The sequence below is a fragment of the Sarcophilus harrisii genome, chromosome 2 (genome assembly GCF_902635505.1).
Source record: "Sarcophilus harrisii chromosome 2, mSarHar1.11, whole genome shotgun sequence".
In the NCBI taxonomy this organism is placed as follows: Eukaryota; Metazoa; Chordata; class Mammalia; order Dasyuromorphia; family Dasyuridae; genus Sarcophilus; species Sarcophilus harrisii.
The window spans coordinates 423,869,351-423,892,530 of NC_045427.1; the positions used below are offsets into that span (position 1 = coordinate 423,869,351).

The 23,180-nt window shown below is 34.6% G+C and overlaps 1 protein-coding gene across 3 annotated transcripts in view; it reads left to right on the top strand.

Annotated features, from left to right (window-relative positions):
- Window positions 1-23,180, top strand: part of SGK2 (serum/glucocorticoid regulated kinase 2) — a 75,890-nt gene that overhangs the window by 51,115 nt on the left and 1,595 nt on the right. For all 3 annotated transcript variants that reach the window (XM_031953977.1, XM_031953978.1, XM_012553486.3), the window contains 5 exons: window positions 7,614-7,650; window positions 8,709-8,795; window positions 16,919-17,014; window positions 19,083-19,238; window positions 22,784-22,873. In XM_031953977.1, the coding sequence (XP_031809837.1) occupies window positions 7,614-7,650; window positions 8,709-8,795; window positions 16,919-17,014; window positions 19,083-19,238; window positions 22,784-22,873 (466 nt within the window). The remainder of the gene's footprint in view (window positions 1-7,613; window positions 7,651-8,708; window positions 8,796-16,918; window positions 17,015-19,082; window positions 19,239-22,783; window positions 22,874-23,180) is intronic.

Genomic DNA, 23,180 nt, shown 5'->3' on the forward strand with positions numbered 1-23,180 from the left:
TGAAAAATTGGAACAAGAGGTTTGGCAATTGTTAATGCTGTAAAGTTACCCATGCATATAACCTGTAAATAAAAGGCTATTAAATAAAAAAAATAGTTTATGTATGACCACAACCAATAATTACTACATAAAATACAGAAATATTATAGACTCAGTAACCTTTATGTAAGTTTTATTTATTACAAGGCATTTTTAAATAGTATTTTATTTTTCCAAATACATGCAAAGATAGTTTTCAGCATTCACCTTTGCAAAACCTTGTGTTCCAGTATTTTTTCTCTCTCTTTCCCCCTCTTCGCTCCTTGACAGCAAGCAATATGATATAAGTTAAATATGTGCAATTTTTCCAAATTTGTCATGCTATTCAAGAAAAATCATATCAAAAGGGGGAAAAAATACAAGAAAGGAAAAAAAAAACCAAGAAAACAATAACAAAAAGGTGAAAACACTATGCTTTGATCCAAATTCAGTCTCCATAGTTCTCTCTCTGAATGGGGAAGGCACTTTCTCCATCCCAAGTCTATTGGATTTATGTGACATCATTTTTTTAAATAGCTGCCATTACCACTATCCCTTATCACATAAATTAATAACATTAGCAATTTTCTTAATTAAAAGGCCATGCATTTGATGACCAACTATTTCACTTACTATTAAGTAGTTCTCTACAGAAGTTTATTATTCAACTGTTTTTCAGTCATGTCGGAGTCTTCTTAACTCCATGGGATTTTCTTGGCAAAGATACTGGAGTGTTTGCCATTTCCTTCTCTGTCTCATTTTATAGATGAGGAAACTGAGGCAAACAGTGCTATGTGGCTTGTTTAGGGTCATACAACTAGTGAGGCTAAATTTTGAGTCTTCCCACTCTGGCTCAGAGCTCTATCCACTGGGCCATTTAGTTGTCACAGAGGTATAGTTCATTCAAATACCTGTGGGAATAATAATATTATCCTGCATTTATATAGTATCTTAAGATTTTTAAAGTGCTTTATAAATATCTCATTTGATAGTCATACCATTTTATGTTTGTTCCCCATTTTACAGATGAGGAAACTTAAGCAAACAGATGTTATATGTTTTGCTCAGGTAGTGTCTGAGTCTGAATTTGAACTTGGGTTTTCCTGGCTCCATGTACATTGGTCTTTCCCTTGCGTCACCTGTGTCTCTCTTACTTTGAAGTAGGGCACTTCCTCAACATAGTGAATTCACTGCAGATTGGCTGAATGCCATTCTGATCTAGCCCCCTACTATAAACCAGTTTCATAATGAACACACATGGCAAATAGCACAGAAACACATTTATCCAAATCAGAGAGGTACAGCTAAGTGGCTCAATGGATAGTGCATCAGTCCTGGAGTCAGGAGGACTTGAATTCAAATCTAGCCTCAAACACTTACCAGCTATGTGACCTTGGACAAGTCACTTAATCCCAATTGCCTCTCCAAAAAAAAAAAAAAAAGGCAATAAAAGAAAACAAAACCAGAAATGAGAAAAGCTATTCAAAGGAGAATATATGAAGGTGCTCTTCTGTTGGAGGTGAGATAGTTTAGCTCAACCAAGAGAGAGTGTGCTACATCTCACCCAAGGAGAAACTCTTCCAAGTCTCTAGTGCAGCAAGTTGGGGAAGGGAGTATGATGGCCATTGCCCATTCCTCTCATGTCTCCCAGGAGTAGCCTGAAATGGGGTTGACCTGTATCATCTTCCCTCTAAAAGCTGGAAACCAGAAGAATGGAGTTCTGGAAGAAGACTTGAAGCTTGATGAATTCTCAAAAAGGATTGCCCCTAGAGTCTAGAAGGGATTCTCAGAGCTACTTTAAGGTTATTCTATAAGATGTCCCTATTTGCATCCCTTTCCCCTGCCTCAGTTTCCCAATCTTCAATAGGACATTCTGCTTGACCAAAAACATTGAGTTATGATTCATGTATCTGTGTGAACTACATTCAAATCTGATTCTGATCAAAATTCCATACTTAGCCATATCCTCAAACATCAGTTGGACTTTCCTAAACAGGAAAACTTTCATATCAGATGACTTGATTTATTCAAAACTTTTCCCTTCCCAAACAGTAAATGTGGGACTAAGGAATGTAAATATCACAGTGTCAACATTTTAATTGCTTTTATTATGAAAACAAAAAAGAGATGAAGCTTAGTAATAGTTTACTTGGTCATTTGCAATCTCATCTCTTCATTGTTGAGAATGTTTATATCTAAAAATAGTTAGTAGTTGGGTCCAATACATTCTGACCTCAGAACCATCTTTGTGATCCTGGCCTTTTCATAAAAAACAAAAACAAAAACTGGTTTTGTCTGACTTCTATAGTCACTCTGCTTCCAGTCATAGCCTCTTTTTTTCCCTCCGAGGCAGTACTTTCTTTATCATACTGTGAGATTGGTGCTTGCAGTACTTTGTTTAGCAAATTCTATGAGTTTTGAGGACACTCAGTCATTGTTGTCATAAATGAAGAAGAGATATTCTATTGGTTCTTCATATACTCTATTTTCTTTTTCTTTCTTTTCTATTCTTTTTTTTTTTTTTTTTGCCAGATAATTGAGATAAGTGACTTACCCAGGGCCACACAGCTAATAATGTCTGAGTTTGGATTTCAACTAAGGTCCTCCTGACTCCAGGGCCAGCCCTCTATCTACTGTACAATCTAGCTGTCCCCATGTACTTTATTCAAGCTCAAATGGTTTACTATCTTTTAAAAAAAACTCATTGTTGCTTCTTCAACTTCTGTCTCCTAATGCCTAGGTATTCATTCACTCCTCAAGTCTTCCTCTTAGAATCTTTGTCCTTTTTTCTAAAGCTCTACTTAGCGGCTACTTTCTCTGTGCTGTCTCCCTCAAATTTACTTATCAGTGTATATTTTACTTCCCAATAGAATGGAGGCCCTGGAAGCCAAGGGCTGTTAGGTCTTTAAATTTGAATCCTTAATGCTCTCCATGTAATAATAGTTGTTTAAGAAATATTAGCTGAATTGAATCAAACTGAGCTCAACTGGAAGCATAGTTTGTTTTTGGTTTCTGGCCTCCAATCCTCTATAGAGTTCATGGCATTCTTTGAAGTCTCCTTATACTGATTTCCATCAAGAAAACAAAGACAACAGTATTTGCTGATCCTTACCCTGTGAAAGCTATTATGGTAATCATTTAAGGATCTGGAAGATAATAATTAGATTGCTAGCTCTTGTTATAAGTAGGGCCTGTGTCTTATGTTCATCATTTTGCACATAGTGCTTAACAAATATTTATTGGATTGAATTAATAGCAGTTTGTTTTGTGTGCAGTGCTTTATAGAGCTTTAAATTTGCTTTCATATTATCATCTTAATCATTTAATCCTTATAACCACCATGTAAATTGGGCAGACCAGATGCTTTCTCCATTTTCCAGAACAAGAAATCGAAGTGCAGAGATTCAAGTGATTTACTAGGGATTACAAGGCTGGTTTGTGATGGAACCATCACTAAAATTCAAGTCTCCTGAATGCAGAATCAACATTTCCCTTGCTATTCTACAGATTATATCTAGAGATTTTAAAAATAATTATGGAGGCACGTTTTCTCTGTCCTTACAAAGGGCTTTCATGAAAGTGGCTTATGGGAAAAGGAAGATGTATATGTCTTTGAGGGAGGATTTGAGGGAAAGTTGGTCTAGCTCTGCTTGAGAGTCTCCTTGGGAACTAAAAACAAGAGTGGGGGGGAACTAAAACAGGGCTGAGACTGAGGCCAGGTTTAGAGTGGGTAGAACTGGGAGCAATTTACAAGAATTCTATTTATCAGCTCCCTTTCCTCTGTTTTTTAAACCAGCTATCTCTTCACCAGCTTGGGCTAGAAACTGCATTTTTAGGATGACTAAGCAGAAATTTGAGTTGGGAGCTCCATTAATGCTAAGAAAATGAGGATATAATGAGGCCCAAAGCCATAATTAGTCCTGGCCTGAATTCAAAGTTTTTATTCAATTAAAATCACCTCTCCTTCTGGAGCCAATTTTATGGATTGAACTTCCTTCCATTTCAGTTATTAACTACAAACTTCACATAAAATTATTCCATATGCTATTAAAAAATAGATTTTTGATATGTAGTACCTCCTCTTTTCAACTCTTCCTATTTGTACTTGTAGGTTGGGTCCCCAATGGGCAGTTGCTTCCTACTGTTCTAGGGGTATCCCTGAGGGTCTGTAGTCTTAACATATGTAATTCTTGAGCTTCTCATTAACAATGCCAGAGGACAAAATTAGCTCTTAGTAAAGCCATTTTTTCCAAATGATATAGGAAGAACAACATTTTAACCCTTCCCCTGTAAATTTGGGGCACAGTCTCCTATAAATATATAGCATATATGATTACAACCAAAAATTACCTACCCAGCAGAACTGAGTAGAATCTTTCAGGGGAAAAGGTGGATATTCAGTGAAATAGAGGATTTTTCAAGCATTCATGATGAAAAACCCAGAGCTGATTGGAAAAAAGGAAAAGAACCTTTATGTGTAAAAATATTTATAGCAGCTCTCTGCTCAGGGCAAAAAATTGGCAATTGGGGAATGGCCAAATGAATTATGGTATGCGATTGTCATGGAATATGAATGTTCTATGGGAAATGAGCAGGATGCTCTCAGAAAAAAACAAAACAAAACAACCTGGGAAATCCTTTATGAACATAAGCAAAGTAAAATATACTATATACAAAATAATAGCAATGTTCTGGGATGACCAACTGTAAATGATTTTGCTATTCTCAGCTGTACAATGATCCAGGACTACTCTGAAGGACTTATGAGGAAACATCCTATCTATACCCAGAGAAGGAGTTGATTGTATCTGAATATAGATTGCAGCATACTTTCTCTTTCTTTTTAACTTTATTTTTCTTCAGTGTTTTCACTTTTAGATCTATATTTTCTTTCACAATGTGACTTTTATGGAAATTTTTTGCATAATTTTACATGTGCTTTCTTTTTTTCTTTTTTTTTTTTTGACATGTGGTTTCTTAATGAGGGCCAATGTCCCAATTTTTCCATATTCCCTCCAACATTTGTTGCTTTCCACTTCTATCATTTTACCCAATCTGATATGTGTAAACTGTCATCTAAAGGCTATTTTAATTTGTAGTTTTATAATCAATAATGATTTAGAAATTTTAAAAATAACTATAAATTGTTTTGATTTCTTCATTGGGAAACTGTCTTTTACCATTTATTAACTGGAACTCACATTCTTATAGGTTTGATAAAGTTCTTTTCATATTTGAGATATGAGACCTTTATCTGAGAAACTATAACAATCCCTGCCTCTCCTGTATTTTTCTGCTTTTCTTCTGATCTTGACTACATTGGCTTTATTTGTACAAACCCTTTTTATTTAATATAATTGAAATGATTAGTTTTATACCTCGAAGTATCCTCTATCTCTTGTTTATTCATTAATCATTGGCCTAAAAAAATCTGATAAGTAATATGTTCCATATTCTAATTTTTCTTGTGATATTTCTCTTTATATCTAGGTTATGTATCCATTTTAACCTTATCTTAGTAAATGCTGTATGTCCACTTTCTGTCAGACTGTTTTCCAACTTTTCCAAGAATTTTTTACCAAATGATGAATTCTTATCCTCCAAACTTAAAAACGCAAGATTACTTTTATCATTTGCCATCATCCTACTATCTTTTCTTGCAGGGTTTTGTTGGTGATATATAGGAATGCTGATGATTTATGTGGGTTTTCTTCTATTTTTTTCAATCTTTTTATTATGTTCTAATTTTTTTTGGCTGTTTCATGTTCTAATTAATTTTTGTTAGTCTAACAAAATTTTCAGGAATTTTATTACTTGAATAGATTTATCAATTTTATTTCTAAACTCTTTATTCTCCTTTTTTTCCTTTAGAGTTTTTATTTTATTTTAAACTCTTGATTTATTTATTCTAGATATTCAGGTTATCCTTGTGAGAAATTTATATTTTCCCTTTGAGCCAGAGCTTGCAGTTGTTTTGTAGTAACTTTCTTATTTCTTTCGGTGATTTTTAGATCTCCAATTTTTTAAACCAGTCCATGTGTTCTTTCATTTGTTCATCTTTCCTCCTTTATAAAGTTCTTGAATTGAGACTATGTGCCAGAGTAAACCTTGGAGTTTCTTTACTGACTTCTACTTCCTACAATTCAGTGGATAAAGTGTTCTAGGCCTGGAGTTAGGAAGACCTGAGTTCAAATCCAAATTCAAGACACTTAATAGCTGTGTGGCCTTGAGTGAGTCACTTAAACTGCAGAAGGAAATGGGAAACCATTCCATTATTGCCAAGAAAACCCTATGGACAATTTGGGTCATGAGGTAATGAAGAATCCAACACAACTGAACAGTAATTACCTCCAAATAATAATTATAAAAATAACAGCAACAATAATAATAGCATTTTACAAATAGCTTGCTCAATTCTCATCACAACTATAGGAGGTAGCTGCTATTATTATTCCTATTTTACAGATAAAAAAATTGAGGCTAGCAGAAATAACCCTTGCTAAGGGTCCCAATTATTAAGTATCTGAGGCTGGATTTGAATTCAGGACTTCCTGACTCCAGGCCCAGCACTATTCGCTGCACAGTGCTAGGGATTTTGAAACCCTCAGAGCTGGGCTTTCCTTGTCTGGGTGCTTCTGTATTGTTCTGATATTGTCCTTCCCTTCTACAAATTATCCTTTATTCTTCTGTCCTTGAACAGGACTTAGTCACAAGTGTCAATATTTGTATAAATATTTTACACTATTTACCAAGAAAAGGTTGAAATGGATATATGACTCAGATATCAAAAGAGAGATCACAAGATTAGAATATGGAACATATTACCTATCAGATGTGAAGTTGGGAAGGAATTTAGGGGGTTTCCTAATTTTTAAAATTAATATCATTATTTCTCCAAATGACTAAAACAGACCTAGCATGCTTAGATTATTTTTGGGCAGTAGAAGAACATGGATTGGAAATTGGAAAGGACCTTGATAATCATCTAGTTCATTTCTCTATCTTACTTTACAGACAAGGAAACTGAGGCCCAGAGGTTAAGTAATTTGCACAAAATCACCACAGAGAAGCAGCGCAAGCATTCAAATCTGGGAGATCTGGTTTCAAATCCTAGGCTTTTTCTACTAGGACTCTGCTTCCCTCCAGCACTCTGCCTGTCTCTTGTTGTTTCTCTCTGTAATTTAGGTCTGGGCTGAGGAGGAGACCCTAATAACTTGGTCAGGAAATCACTGAAAATGTCCTTTGTTTCATTAGTCTCTTTTATTTGTCATGTTTTTTATATAGCCTCATAGGGTCTTCAAAATATCCCCCTTTAAAACAACTCTATGGGGGAGATAGTTACAAAGTACTATTTCCTAATTTTGCCAGTGAGGAAATTTGAACTCGAAGGCTAAATGATTTGCCAAAGATCACAGAGTGTATTCTGGCTGTATTTTTCTTAATTCAATATTTAAAAGCATTTATTATGTAAGTTTTTCAAAAGACATTGGAGATACAAAGGTAGCAATGACATAGTTCCTATTCTCAAGAAACATAGTTTATAGGAGAATTTAGGTGAACGATGAATATACAAAATTTTCCTTTCTCATCTACAGGGATTTGAAACCTGAGAACATACTCTTGGATTGCCAGGTCTGTATGAGTATGTGTGTGTGTGTGTGTGTGTCTGTGTGTGTGTGTCTGTGTGTGTATTTGGGTGGAGGTGAGATTGGTGTGGAATGGGGGAGGGAAGTTAGGATAGAAGAATGACTTGTCATCTAGAAACTAGGGAGAACAAGGAAGACAGGCTCCCAATACTGACATGGGGATTTAGGAATTAAGAACAAAGGCTCTTTCATTGACATACATATTCCTAAAAGGACTGATTTGCTTTCAACTCACAGAGAGAACAGAGTCAGAACTCACACTCTCCTACATACCTTCTCCTACCCCAAGCTCTACCATCCTGGGGACACTTTTTAAAAATACTTTAAAAATTTTTATTAGGCACCTATTAATGTTAAGACTCAAGACTTGGTGAGATGACTTCTTAAAGACTGCCAGACATAGTCTACAAATCAGATAAATGATTCAGTGGTTAGAGGGCTAGACTGGAAGTTAGGAGGGGCTGAATTTAAATCTGAGCTCAGGTACTTTCTACCTGTGTGATCCTGGGCAAGTCACTTGAACTCTGTCATCCTCAGTTTTCTCATTTGTAAAATTTACAAATTTATAAAATGTAAAATTTGTAAAAAAAAAAAAAAAAAAAAATTATCAGAACTTACTTACCAGGATTGTTGGAGGATCAAGTTGGATGATAATTGTAAAACACTTACCACTTGGTATGTACTATATAAATGTTAGCTAGGATGATAATGCCAGTATACACAAGCTTTGGCAATGCCATTCAAGTCAACCACCATTGATTAAAATGCCTGCATTTGGGATACAAAGCCAACATTGAAACAACCCCTACTCTATGATACCCTAAGATACGGACATTGTATAGGGAGGTGTAACAAATAGACACAAACAGATATAAAGTATTTTTAAAAGGAAGAGGTCACTGATAGCTGGAGGTAGAAATTAGGAAAGGCTTTGTAGAGGAGACTGTGATTCTTGGGTTGAGATATGGGAATATTGGATTGCAAAAGACAATTCATCCATTTAGAATAGAACTTTCTAGTTTTTTCTTTTCTGTTTCTCTTTAGGGACATGTTGTGTTGACTGATTTTGGACTTTGTAAAGAAGGAATGGAACCAGAAGAAACCACATCCACTTTCTGTGGCACTCCTGAGGTATAAAATGAGTAATTGCTGAGTCTCCTTAATCATCTCTAAGGGCATAATTCTGAAAGTTATTGGAATAGTAGTTGATCACTTGCAGTGTTAGTAGCTAAAGTTCAACTTCAAATTGTCAACCTTAACTGGATAAAAATTGACATTAACCAGAAAGACCTGATGAACCTTGTGAACATTAAACAGGAAAGGATTTTTTTTAACTGGGTTTAAAATAGTTTTTCCTTAAGACTTTAAATGTTAATAATTGCTACTTTTAAGTGGTAGTCATTTATCATTAATAATATTGTAAATTCCAAGTCTCTTCCAAGTCTCACCATTACTGGATGTTTCTATAAAATAAGATTATCTGATCCAGATTGACATTAGGATTTTTCTATAATTAAAGTCACAATGATGCTCTTTTAAAAATTTTTTAATATTTTTATTTTTTCAAATACATGCAAAGGTTGTTTTCAAAATCCACCTTTGCAAAACCTTGTGTTCCAATTTTTTCTCCCTTTCTCCCTCCCTTCTCCTCAAGATAGCAAGTAATCCAATGTAAATTAAACATGCAATTCTTCTAAACATATTTCCATATTTGTGATGTTGTGAAAGAAAAATCATATAAAAGGGAAAAAAAAAACATCAGAAAGAAAAAAGTCAAGTAAACCAACAACAACAAAAAGGTGAAAATATCTATATTCAGTCTCCAGCTCTCTGGATGTGTAAGGCATTTTCCCTTATAAATCTGTAGGATTTGCCTTGAATCACCTCATTGTGAGAGTCAAGTCATCACAGCTGATCACCATATAATCTTATTGTTGCTGTGTATAATGTTGCAGGGAATCTTCTCCCAGCAAAATTGTTGCTGGGGAGCAGGAAATGTGAGTTTACCATAGCATCTCCAAGTGATTTCTTTTTATTTTGTCATCTCATGTTGTTTAGGCTAGTTCCCAAAACATTCGATTACTATCTTGTTGAGATAAAGCACTAAATGGAATTAATCTCTGACCTGAGAGATTGTTCTATGGCAGGGGTCCTCAAACTACAGCCTGCAGGCTAGATGCGGCAGCTGAGGACGATTATCCCCCTCACCCAGGGCTATGAAGTTTCTTTATTTAAAGGCCCACAAAACAAAGTTTTTGTTTTTACTATAGTCCGGCCCTCCAATAGTCTGAGGGACAGTGAACTGGCCCCCTATTTAAAAAGTTTGAGGACCTCTGTTATGGATATCAGAGTCAGTTTGGGAGGTCTATTCAGTTTGCTCACTAATAAAATTGCATCTCATCTCTTTCTGACCTGATATTTGGGAAATGATGGATAGTTATCTGCGGAGAATAGTACAGGAATTATGAGATTATGGATTTACTATGTCCAAAAACTTCTTTTTTACTTTCTTTCTCATCCCTCTTTTTTAATTTATCTCCTTTAATAAAATGGATAGGTTTACTATTAATAGCCTCAATAGAGAGACAGAGATGGTAGAAAGAATATTGAGGGCTAAATTAGATCAGAATTTTAGGCTACATCTACCATTAATTAGCTATAAGACCAGAGGCAAACCACTTAGTCTCTTTGAACCTCAGTTTCCTCATTTGTAAAATGGGAAGGCTGAAGTGGTGATCTTAAAAATCCTTTCTAGATCTAAAATGAATGAAAAATATTTGTTCAGTGCTTAATATATGCCAAAAATTAGGTTTGCGATTTTTATGAGTAAAACAGACAGTGCCTGCACTTAAACTGTAATAGGAGAAAACAATACATCAAAAGGAGGTAGTATTGGAAAGGGGGAAGGTAGAGATGAGGAACACCTGCATGATGGTAGCATGGTTTGGAGCTGGCAAGGGAGGGCATAGTTCTAAGGGCATGGGTTGTAAGCTAGATAAGGTGAAAACTCACCTATCAGAATCCAGGGGGAGGAGCCCCAATTTGGGGAGGTGGGAAGTTGAGGAGGACTGGAGTGGTGACACAATGGTTGTTTTTCTTTTGCTCCCTATTTGTGGCTTTTCTTTGCCCCCACAAAGACCCAGGCTGTCCTTCCCTGTAATAGCCATTTACCTCTGTGATTGAAGAAAAGCATTATTTATGCATAGAAACTCAATCTGGTTTAGTAGGAGGGTGATTCATCCAATTTTCCATTATTTCCAATGCTGCTCTATATCTCCCATGTAGTGTTCAATCAGTGGTTCTTACAAGGATACTTATATTCCTCTGATATATTTATCATTTAAGAGATATTTATTGAAGGTAATATGTTCAGGGAATTGTGGGAGGTACAAAGATAAATTTCATTGCCTTCTCTCAGTTTGCCTGCAATCTAATGGAGAAGCTATGTGAAGTAGGTCAGATATCTGAAGATCTAAGCTAAGCTAAGATAGTCTGTGATCATTTACATAAAAGTGGTATAGATACATCTGGAAAGGAGTTGGTGTAAGCAGATAAGATGTAAGGAAACAGAACTGGGACATCTAGCTGGCACAGTGGATAAAGTACCGGCCATGAAATCAGGAAGACCTGAATTCAAATTACTAGCTGTGTGACCCTGAGTAAGTCACTTGACTCTAATTACCTCCCCTTTACTCCTCAAAAAAGAAGCACAACATTTCAGCTGGAACTTGGAGTCAAAATTTTGATAGTGATAAGGAGAGGATGTTCTAAGGAAAGAGAATGGAATGAATAAAAATGTGGAAGTAGGAAAAAGAAAGACACTTATGGAAGACATTGGGGAGTTAAATTGTGGCAATCTGAATAACTCTCTGTGTGAGTTCTAGGAGTTCTAAACTGAGATGGAAATTTGATCAGTTTTTCTTGCCCATTTCAGTTCCTACATTTGGCAGTAAAATGAGTGGGAAAAGCACAATGAGGGGAATTTAGCATACACACTAGTAGGAGCAAAGGAGAAAGCCCATACATTAGACTTACATGTCCATATGAGATTTATTAAAGGATATTTCATACAGCTTGCTAGAGAATGGAGGAGGGGGATACAACTCTCCAAATCTGTGCCTGGATTAATGTGGTAATGTAGCAGCTACCAAGATGGCTTCCCAGATTCCCCCTTTTTAGTAAGGGAAAAGCCCCATTTCTGAGATGTGTTTAAAAAATACTTCTTGTTCAGGAATTCTGGGATAGTCATTTGGTTATAAATGGGGACCAAAGTATCTCCCACCTCCACTTCCAGACTAACCACTGGAATTGAGAGGGATGAGAATAGGGTATTGGAGTGTTTCCCAATTTTCTTGAGTTTAACTAATAAGGGGCATATGAAGATTCTTATCTATAAGTCAAGGTGTTCTAACCATTTGAATCCAGATGGCTACCTAAACATGAAATTTTAATTGGGAAAGCCAGGGGAGACCTTGACTGTTTAGGGGATGAAAGCAAAAGAAAATGAGAAGAGATTGCAACTACATAGGTAAGTATGCAGAATAGTAACCAGTTAATATAGACGGGTATAACATTTTCTAGGTAGTTCTGTCTCAAAATTAGGCTGTTCTCTTAAATGAATCCTCTGATGGAGTGCTTATAGGTTTTACCTTGAGAGTTGAATTCTCCCACAATCCAGCTTTCCACAAAGTAAGTGTTAGTGGCTTGCTAGTGGCTCTGGGATTAAATACAAATTTTTCTTTTTGGTATTTAAATATGTGTCATAGAAATCACCAACTAGACACTATAAAATAATCACAGCACTTATAATTTAATAAAATTTATAATCACAAATCTAATTTGGCCAGCACCTACAACTCTTTTTATTCATTCATTCATTTATACATCCATTCTTCCAATCATTTATCAGACATTTATTAATATATATTGAATTAAGACTGGAAAATTTGTCTGATTAGATTCAAGAGAACTTTGAATTCTAGATTAAGGAAAGAGGACTTTATTCTGTAGGCAGTACAAGTCACTAAGATTTTTCAGCAGAGAAAAGACATAATCAAAATAATGACTTCAGGAAATATTTCTGCAAATATGTACAGATTGTAGAGGGGAATTTTTAATTGGGGGGTACAAAAACCAATTAATAGTCTCTAATGGGAATGGAAAGAAAGTTATTATTTTTATGACACTGATATTTCCTTTGAAATTTACATAGAAAACAAAAACAAAAACAAGCAAAAAAAAAGGCGAGGTAGATAGATGGTGTGGTGGATAGAGTGCTGGCCCTAAAGTCAGGAAGACCTGAGTTCAAATTCCACCTTAAATACTTACTACTTCCTATCTGTGTGACCCTGGGCAAGTCACTTAACCCCAGTTGACTCAGCAAAAACAAAACCAAAACAAAACAGAAGTTATGTAGGAAACAAAAATTCAACGAAAATCATCCTAAAGAGATCTTCCATTTGGTTTGAGGACCAAGAAAGAACCTGGAAAGGTCATCTAGTCTATTGTTCTTACTTTAGTAAATATTTCTTTAAACTATCCTAGTCAGATAAGGCTCTTCTCTTTTGAAAAACTATCCAGAGAAAGAAGTTTTTCAATGTTCTTTAAGAAGCTTCCTCTCTAAAAGCTTCTTAGAAATATTTTTCCTTTTTATCTATCCTTTTTATCTATCTTTTATCTATCTTTTTATCTATCCTTTTTATCTATCTTTCAGGTTGTAGTTCAAGTTTGTTTTCTCTTTATCTACCTTTGGACTTTGGATGAAATTGCACCCAATAAACGTTAATTTATTTTATGTGACAATGGAGTTGAAAAATGATTGATTTTCATCAGCATAGTGATCCTTCTTATGCTTGGATCACTCCCCAGCTTTCTCTTTTTTTCATTAAATAATGTCTTTTCTTTTCATCTTATCTTATTTCACAACCTTCAATCATCCCTTATGGTACTGCTCTGAACCTTCTTCACATTCCTAAGTTGTGAATGAGATATATATGAGAGGTGGATATATACCTTTCATTTATATAAATGAAAAAAAAAGAGGTAACTTCTCTGAATTTCATACAGTTCACTAAGATGCTCTCCTAAGTTACAGAAAGATCGTAATTTTCCTATGGGAAGGAAGGTCAGGTACTTGTATAAATTTGATCAATAATGAGACAATAATAGCTAATGAATATCATGGCATATTGGAACCTAGGCCTTCTTGATTTGAAGTACAACATTCTGTCCTCTATATACTGTCATAATGACTTTTTTTCGTGGATAACTATTCAAATTCAATGAAAATAGTTGCTTTTATATCATGAAGCAAGTAAATGTTTTTTTTTGTTTTTTTGTTTTGTTTTGTTTTTTATTTAATAGCCTTTTATTTACAGGATATATGTATGCATGGGTAACTTTACAGCATTAACAATTGCCAAACCTCTTGTTCCAATTTTTCACCTCTTACCCCCCCACCCCCTCCCCTAGATGGCAGGATGACCAGTAGATGTTAAATATATTAAAATATAAATTAGATACACAATAAGTATACATGACCAAAATGTTATTTTGTGAAGCAAGTAAATGTAATGGAAAGAGAAATGCCCAGGGAGTCAGGGTACCAGTTCTACCATTGGCTAGCTGGATGATCTTGGGCAAATTACTTCATTTATTTTGAACTCTTTTATTTTCATTTGTATAGCAAAAGGCATAAACTAGATAAATACTTCCAAAACTATGTTCCACAAAACTCCGGTATGATGGCAATGGGGCTGCTCTGAGAAATTTTCAATGTTAGCAATATTTCTATGTATCAAAATTACTTAATACATATGGGGAATTTTCCAATATGAAAATGGCCTTATTCTCCTTCATTTTTGTAATTTCCCCACTTCCATGTTATCTTGGTGATTTTCCCAATTTATCCCTCTTACCTCTTCCGTGGCCAGATTGATTGGGACTGACTGAGCTTGTAAATCAGCAAAGTTAGTGAACACCTACTATGTGCTAGGTTCTACATAGGTAGTGGAGTTATGAAGACAATAAAGAAACAGTCCTTACCCTCAAAGAATTTTCTGATGCCTTCTGATACTTATTTTTAGCTCTAGTATTTATCAAAATAAGCAACTCTCTGGTCCTTTTTAGCTCTGAAATTTCCTTTCTTCATACACATTAAAATAGTAGAAATAAAACAAGGACTTTTCATCTTTTGTCACAATATTTTTTATTCTTTTGAAATTGTTTTACTCTATTTTCAGGTCTATATTCTCTCCCTCTCACTTCTTCTCTTGTCCCCTCCCTTATAAATATATTTTATAAATAATTTATAAATAATTAAAAAAAATAAGCTTCAATCTGTATTCTGAGTCCATTACTTCTCTATCTGAATGTAGGAAGTATGCTTCATCTTGAGTCCTCTGAATTTATAGTTAGTTATTGTATTGATCAGAGTTACTTAGTCTTTCAGAATTATTCATCTTTACTGTATTGTTGTTATTATATAAATGGTTCTCCTAGTTCCATTCACTTCACTTTGCATCAGTTCATACAAATCTTTTCAGATTTCTTTAAAACCATCCCCTTCATTATTTTTTTTCTTTTTTTTCCCTTCATCATTTTTCACAGCACAGTAGTATTATATCACATTAATATCTTATTTTGTCAAAATAGATCAAAGAAGCACATTGTTATTACTGTTTTTAAAAAATGCTTTGATTACAGAATTCCCCTTTGACAGCCCAGGACTTACTAGATTAGGGGGAGAACTGGTCACCTTAGCATTGTGATAGTGGCACCTGGTGAAAGGGAATGGTGGTGGTACAACTTACCTTTTGTGGATGTGCCAGAGCGCAGGCTATCAGGGCAGTTCAGGAAAGAGGAAATGCATAATCTTGAATGGGTTCTTTGTTAGAGTTATATGAAGCAGTTTACTATATGAGGCAATTGCCTAGTCAATGAACCTAGGATCAGAAGTCAGGGGACCTGAGTCCTAGTCCCATTTCTCTACTGACCCTTTGTGTGATTTTTAGCAAATCACTTATCTCTGAGTTTTAATTTCCTCAGCCATGAAATGTTAGTTGAATAAATGATTAAAAGAAATCAATCGTTTAATTTGTAGTTTCAAACTCAAATTTTACATTTGTTTCAAGTTTATGTCACTAATTGTTTTGCATTATCTTCCCTACTAGACCACACATTTCTTGAGGGCAGGAACTGCATCTTATTTCATTTTTGTGTACTTCCCTTGACATTGGGCCTTGGACCAAGTTGGTGCTTAATATTTATTAGAGTTTATTGAGTTTATTGAACTGAATGTAGCTCAACCTTCACATCTTACAGATGTGCAAAATGAGGCTGCATGATTTGCCCTTTAAACAGGATGCTTTCAGAAAAAACTGGACTTATATGAACTGATACAAAGTAAAGTGTACATAGCCAGGGCAGCATCATACAATAGCAATATGGTGTGATTAAGCTATTCTCAGAAATTCAAGGCAATCTCAAAGGATTCATGATGAAAAATGCTACCCAGATCCAGAGAAAGAACTGATTTTGTCTAAATATAGACTGAAGCATACTATTTTTCTTTTCTTATTTCTTTCCTCTTTTCTTCCTTCCTTCCTTCCTTCCTTCCTTCCTTCCTTCCTTCCTTCCTTCCTTCCTTCCTTCCTTCCTTCCTTCCTTCCTTCCTTCCTTCCTTCCTCCCTTCCTTCCTTCCTTCCTATCTTCTTGTACATAATGACTAATAAGGAAATGTTTTATATTATAACTATATCAGATTGCTTACTGTCTCAGGGAGAGGAGAAAGGAGGGAAAAAGGAATAGAATTTGTAACTCAAATTTTAAAAAAATTAAAAATTGTTTTTACATTCAATTGGGGGAAAATAAAATCTCTTTAAAAAAAAAAAAAGGAAATTATTTACCTTTGATCACAAAGCCAACCAGCACTAGAAAAATCCTTTTTGCATATAGTTTCATATGACTTGAAATACTTGCTTAAAGTTTCATTTTATTTTTCAGTTAGTGAGCATTTATTTTTCTCTCCTTTCCATATAAAAGAAAAGAAAAAAAAAAACCAGAATCCTTTTAAGCAAATATGCACAAGAAAAATAAATCCCCACTTTACTTACATCCATAAATATGTCTATTATTACAATTTGAATCAATTATCTTTTTGAGAGAAGATGGATAGCATTGTTTATTATCAATTCTCTAGAATTAATATTGGTTATAGTATTGATCAGAGTTCTTCCATATTATTTTTCCAACAGTATTTGGCTCCTGAAGTATTGAGAAAACAACCTTATGACCGAACAGTAGACTGGTGGTGTTTGGGGGCTGTTCTTTATGAGATGCTCTGTGGCTTGGTAAGTATTAGAACATTATAATATTCAATTGATATTAACCTCAATATTAGTGAATTTACTTTTTAGTCCTATTATATAATTTGTAAGAGAATTTAGCTAACCAAATTAAGCATTCCTCCTTTAGAACTTATAGGCTAGCCATTTGCATATACAGAGAGAACTATGGAGACTGAATGTGGTTCAGAGCATAATATTTTCACCTTTTTTTGTGTTTGTTTGCTTTTTCTTTCCCGTGATTTCTCCCTTTTGGTCTGATTTTTCTTGCACCATGTGACAAATATGGAAATATGTTTAAAGGAATTGAACATATTTAACTTGTATCATATTGCTTACTGTTCTGGGGAGGGGGGAAGTATCGGAGGGAGGGAAAAAATTTGGAATACCAAGTCTTACAAAAATGAATGTTGAAAACTATCTTTATATATATTTTTAAAATATGATATTGAGGGGGAAAATTACTTAAAGGCTAAGATATAATAAAGTTGGCTTAAGAGGGTAAAGGCCAAAAAAGGAAAAAGGTTATATGGAGTGAAGAAACTAAAAAAAAAGAAAAAGTTAGAAGATGTGCTGACAGATAGGAAAGGATTGGGAATGAAAAGAGAATAAAACTATAGGAGAAAGAAGCAAACTCATGAATGGTCTTTCTTTGTATGAAGATTTCTTGGGATATCCAAAAACCTCTCACAAAAGCAATCTCATTAAACTGGAAATTTCCAGCTCTTATTTTGGTCCCAAGTTCCCCTAGCTTTTAGTAATATTCCTGATTCAATAGGAGAAAAATAAATTATAGAGTTTATAATACAAAGGCATATAAGAAATGAAACAGATTAATTTCTATAGATAATATAATAATTTGCCAAACATTCTATGTCTCCTCTGGAGATACCCCAGCTTGGGAATCTCTATTCTGGAACATAGCAAGATTAATTTTTTCTTTTCTAATTGTGCAAGAAGTAATCATTTTAAGCTACATTAAGAGAATCATATTCCATAATCCATCACTAACTTGGTGGATCTGTTGTGCTCTGAACTGATCAGTATTGTATTTTATTGGGATCATATTTCAGTAACCCATCTCAAGAAAAGTAATTAAGAGAATGAAGGTCTTCAAAGTCATGTCTTATGAAGATCCATTAAAGAAACTGGGAATGTTTAGCCTGGAGAAGAGATGATTTGATGGTGAGAACATGATTGCCATCTTCAAATATTTTTAAAGCAAGGAGGGTGGTAGGGAAGAGAGGGAAAAAAATAAAGTAAAAAGTGCACAGCACGGAACAAAAGAAAATCTAAGAGAAAACTAGAAAAGCTGAATAGCTTTGAAAACAATGTGCAGTATTTATTGCATAGGTTTTCTTGAAATGAAAATTTATTGTTTTATATTGAATCCTCTCTTCTGCTGTATATGGAAATATTCTTTTTTTCTTTTCTTCTTTTGTATTTAAATTTAAAATGAATAAAAAATTTACACACAAAAGTATTTTAAAATCTTCAATATGAAATAGGAGTTAGACTTGATCCCATAAGGTAGATCTTGTTCTGCTTGACCCCACAGGGCAAATCTAAGAGCAATTGAAGGAATCTCAGAAAGATAGACATTCTTATTGCAAGGAAAATTTTTCCTGGGATGCCTTAGGAAGCAGGAGGTTCTCTCTCATTGGAAGTTTTCAAGCCAGTGTTAGATAACTGGTTGCTGGGCATATTCATGCTAGGACTTATTTGGGTATAAGTTGGATAAGATGCCTTTGAGGTCCCTTCCAATTCTGGAGTAAAGTACTATTTAGTGACAGAATCACAGAACAGAATTCTGTCACTGAATAGTAACTTTACTCCAGAGTTCTCTTTACTGTAGGGTATACAAAGTATTTAGTCTATCTTATTTTCTAGAATATGATTTGTGGGTCTATGCTGTATTTAGAAGGGATATTGTCCAGGTTTTTTTTTTTTTTTTTTCTGAAGTGAAAATTTCAAGTGCTAGATTTTCTGGGGGGAAAAAATTGTGTTTACTTCTGATTTGTCTCTTATCTATGACGGATAGCTAACATCTCTCCTTTTTTTCTCTATTTGGCAGCCACCTTTTTATAGTCGAGATGTTTCTGAAATGTATGAGAACATCCTTCACAAGCCTCTCCAGATCCAGGGAGGCAAGACAGTGGCAGCCTGTGACGTTCTTCATGGTCTTCTCCAAAAAGACCAGAAGAAAAGACTGGGTGCCAAAGAAGACTTTGTATGTGATGGGTTTCTGAGGCTCTCTTCTTCCCTGTCCCACTCCTTGTTTCTAGTGGTTTCTTAACCTGGAGAACAGAAGCGGTTTTTAAATGAGGGAGAGCTAATTTCATCAAAGACTATGATTTAAAAAGATGCCTAATATCTAGGACTGGGACTTTGACAGCTCAGCTAGTCTGTTTTCCTCTCTCTGCTCACATCAACTTGTTTTTTGTTTTTCATTTATTTATTTTAATAATAATAACTTTTTATTTTTCAAAATACCTGCAAAGATAGTTTTAAACATTCAGCATTTTCTTCTTATTTTTCTTTTATTTTATTATATCTTTTTATTTACAAGACATATGCATGGGTAATTTTTTCAGCATTGACCTTTGCAAAACCTTCTGTTCCAACTTTCCCCTTCCTTCCTCCCACCCCTTCCCCCAGATGGCAGGTAGACCAATACATGTTAATATGTTAAAGTATATGTTATTTGCAATATACGTATACATATTTATACAGTTATCTTGCTGTACAAGAAAAATCAGATTTAGAAATAAGATAAAAAATAACCTGAGAAGGAAAACAAAAATGCAAGTGTACAATAACAGGCGTGAAAATACTAGGATGTGGTTAACACTCAGTTCCCATAGTCCTCTCTCTGGGTGTAGATGGCTCTATTCATTACTGAACAACTGGAACTGGTTTGAATCATCTCATTGTTGAAGAGAGCCACGTCCCTCAGAATTGATCATCATATAGTATTGTTGTTGAAGTATATAATGATCTCCTGGTCCTGCTCATTTCACTCAACATCAGTTCATGTAAGTCTCTCCAGGACTCTCTGTAATCATCCTGCTAGTCATTTCTTACAGAATAATAATATTCCATAACATTCATATACCACAATTTATTTACCCATTCTCCAATTGATGGGCATCCATTCAATTTCCAATTTCTAGCCACTACAAAAAGGGCTCAACATTCGGTCTTGCAAAACCTTGTGTTCCAAACTGTTCTCCCCTCCTCCCCTAAACAGGAAATAATCCAATACAGGTTAAATATCACATCATCTTTGAATGACAGGTTTTCCATTCCCCCTGACAAAGAGAGATGAACAACTCAAATTCAGATGATATTCCTAATTTCTAATCTAAGGTTTCCTGCTTATATTCTATATTCTTATGTTCAATAATCTAAAGCCAATTTTGTTCTTTGTATTAGATCAAATATTTTCCTGGAAGAGAGAATATGCCATACTCTTTCAGAACCAGCTATATAAAATAATATGAATACAGTCACATGAGAAGCAGCAGGATGAAATAGAGTATTGGTGCTGGGATCAGTAGACTTGCCTTTATCACTTACTACTTGATTGATCTTGAGGAAGTTTGAGCCTTATTTTCCTCAACTAATATAATCATGGATTGGACTAGATAAACTCTGAGGTCCTTTCTGCCTCTCAATCTATGAATCTATACAATGACAGGAAACTTCTTCAAGATAGAAACAGGGCACTGACACTTGTATTGATTGAAGGATTGAGTGAGGGATGGGTAGGAAGAACATCATTCTTGAAGGTGAGAATTTGAATGTGTTGTTGTTTAGTCACGTCCATCTCTGTGACCCCATGTGAGATTTTCTTGGCAAAGATACTGGAGCCATTTTCTTCTTCAGATCATTTTACTGATGGGGAAACTGAGGTAAACAAGATTAAGTGACTTGCCCATCACCACAGCTAGTAAGTGTCTGAGATCAGATTTGGATTCAGGAAGATGAAACTTCCTGACTCCAGGCTCTGCTGCACTTTATCCACTGGGACACTTAGCTGCCCATTTGAATGTGCACCTGCGATTCAATTTTAATTCTTAGATCTCTTAAATCTAAGTTCTAAGATCTTAGTCTGGATTTTCACACTCTCCTTTTTTCTTCACCAATAGATGCAGGACATTTCCTTTGTAGAAAGATTTGGGCCAATTAGTTGCATTTTTCAACATCTTTGAGAACTGCCAGTTACTAAGATTATTCTGTAAAATGGAGATAATATTTACTGTAACACCTACTTCAAAGGATTATTGAGAATCAAATGCAATAATATTTATAAGCGCTTCATGTATCTTTAAGTGCTATATAAATGTCAGTTAATGGTATTAATAATAATTATCATTTATATAGCATTTTAGAGTTTGCAAAATATTTTACATACATTATATCACTTTATCCTTACAACTCTGTGAGTTAGATTCTATTATAAGCCTCATTTGAGAGAAAATAATAAGAGAAGTTGAATATGTTGCCTAGATTCATATGGCTAGTCAATTTTTTAGGTAAATAATTTATTTATTTAAATGATAGTATTTTATTTTTCCAAATACATGCAAAGATAGTTTTCAACCTTCACCTTTGCAAAATCTTGAGTTCCAAATTTTTCTACCTCTTTCCTGCCTTTCTTCCCAAGACAGTAAGCAATTCTATATAGGTTAAACATATGCAATTCTTCTAAGCATATTTCCATATTTGTCATGCTATATAAGAAAAATCAGATCCAAACAGGGAAAAAACATGAGAAAAAGAAAAAAAACAAGCAAACAAGCAACAACAAAAAGGTGAAAATACTATGTTTTGATCCATGTTTGATCTCTTTAGTTCTTGCTCTGTATGCAGATGGCACTTTCCATCACTAGTCTATTAGAATTGCTTTGAGTCATCTCATTATTGAAAAGAGCCAAGCCCATCACAACTGATCATGACATAATCTTGTTTTTCCCTTGGTCCTATTCACTTCACTTAATGTCAATTCTTGTCTTTCTAGGCTTTTTGGAAATCAGCCAGCTCATCCTTTATATAGAACATTCTTATTCTTATTCAGTCATTCCCTAACTGATGGGCATCCATTCAATTTCCACTTCCTTGCACTACAAAAATGGTTGCTACAAACTTTTTGCATAAGGGTCCTTTTTCCCTCTTTTATGATTTCTTTAGGAGCTCAATAGACCTGGTCATTGTTTTGAAGGTGAATCTGAACTCAGATCTTGCTTGCTTCAAACTCCCCTGCTCTGTGCCACCTTATTACATATAATAGCAATAATAGTAATTAGTATTAATAAAGGTAGTAGAGAAGAATGCCAATTACAATAGAAATATTTTTAATTATCTTTTGTGACCTAGGAAAACTATTTAAGTTAAAAAGATATTTGAGGGCTTCTAAAATATATTACCCCATATTTATAAAGTGCTTTATATTGTCTGAAGGGCAATACAGACATTATCTCTATGAGGGGAACTTCCTGGACTTATTCCCATTTTACAGAAGAGAAACCTGAAGGTCAGGGAGGTTTGGTGACTCCCCAAGGGTCACATAGCTAGGAAGTATCAGAAATAGGATTTAAAACCTCATCTTCCTAATTCCAAAACCAATATTCTCTGTCTATTCTCTCATACTTACCATACTGAAGAGTGGATAGTTTTATTTCCAAAGTTGCAGGGTAGATCAAGGATTCTTAGAATAGTAGCAGCTCAAATATATGTAACATTTTTCTCTAAAACAATATTTCCTTCTTGCAGCTTGAGATAAAGAATCATGTCTTCTTCAGCCCAATAAACTGGGATGACTTATACCACAAGAGACTTACTCCTCCTTTCAACCCAAATGTGGTAAGAGAATGGGTCATTATTTGCTCAGTTACTCTTCATCATTTGGTTCAAAAGCATAAATACCACTTGCTTAAGCTTCTCTCTCTGCCCCTCTGCTTCCTAACCCAAAGTGGAGCATAAACTTTGGTTTTCATTACTTCTCATCTGCCTTCTTCTTTTCTTTCTTCTTCCTCCATTGCTCTGAAGACTTAATTTAATAGCCATGTTGAAAGTTGATGTGAAAACAGGTCAAATGGTAATCTAATTGGAAAGTTGTGACAAGATAGTACATAGATGGGCCATAGATGCTTGAATATTATAGATATTT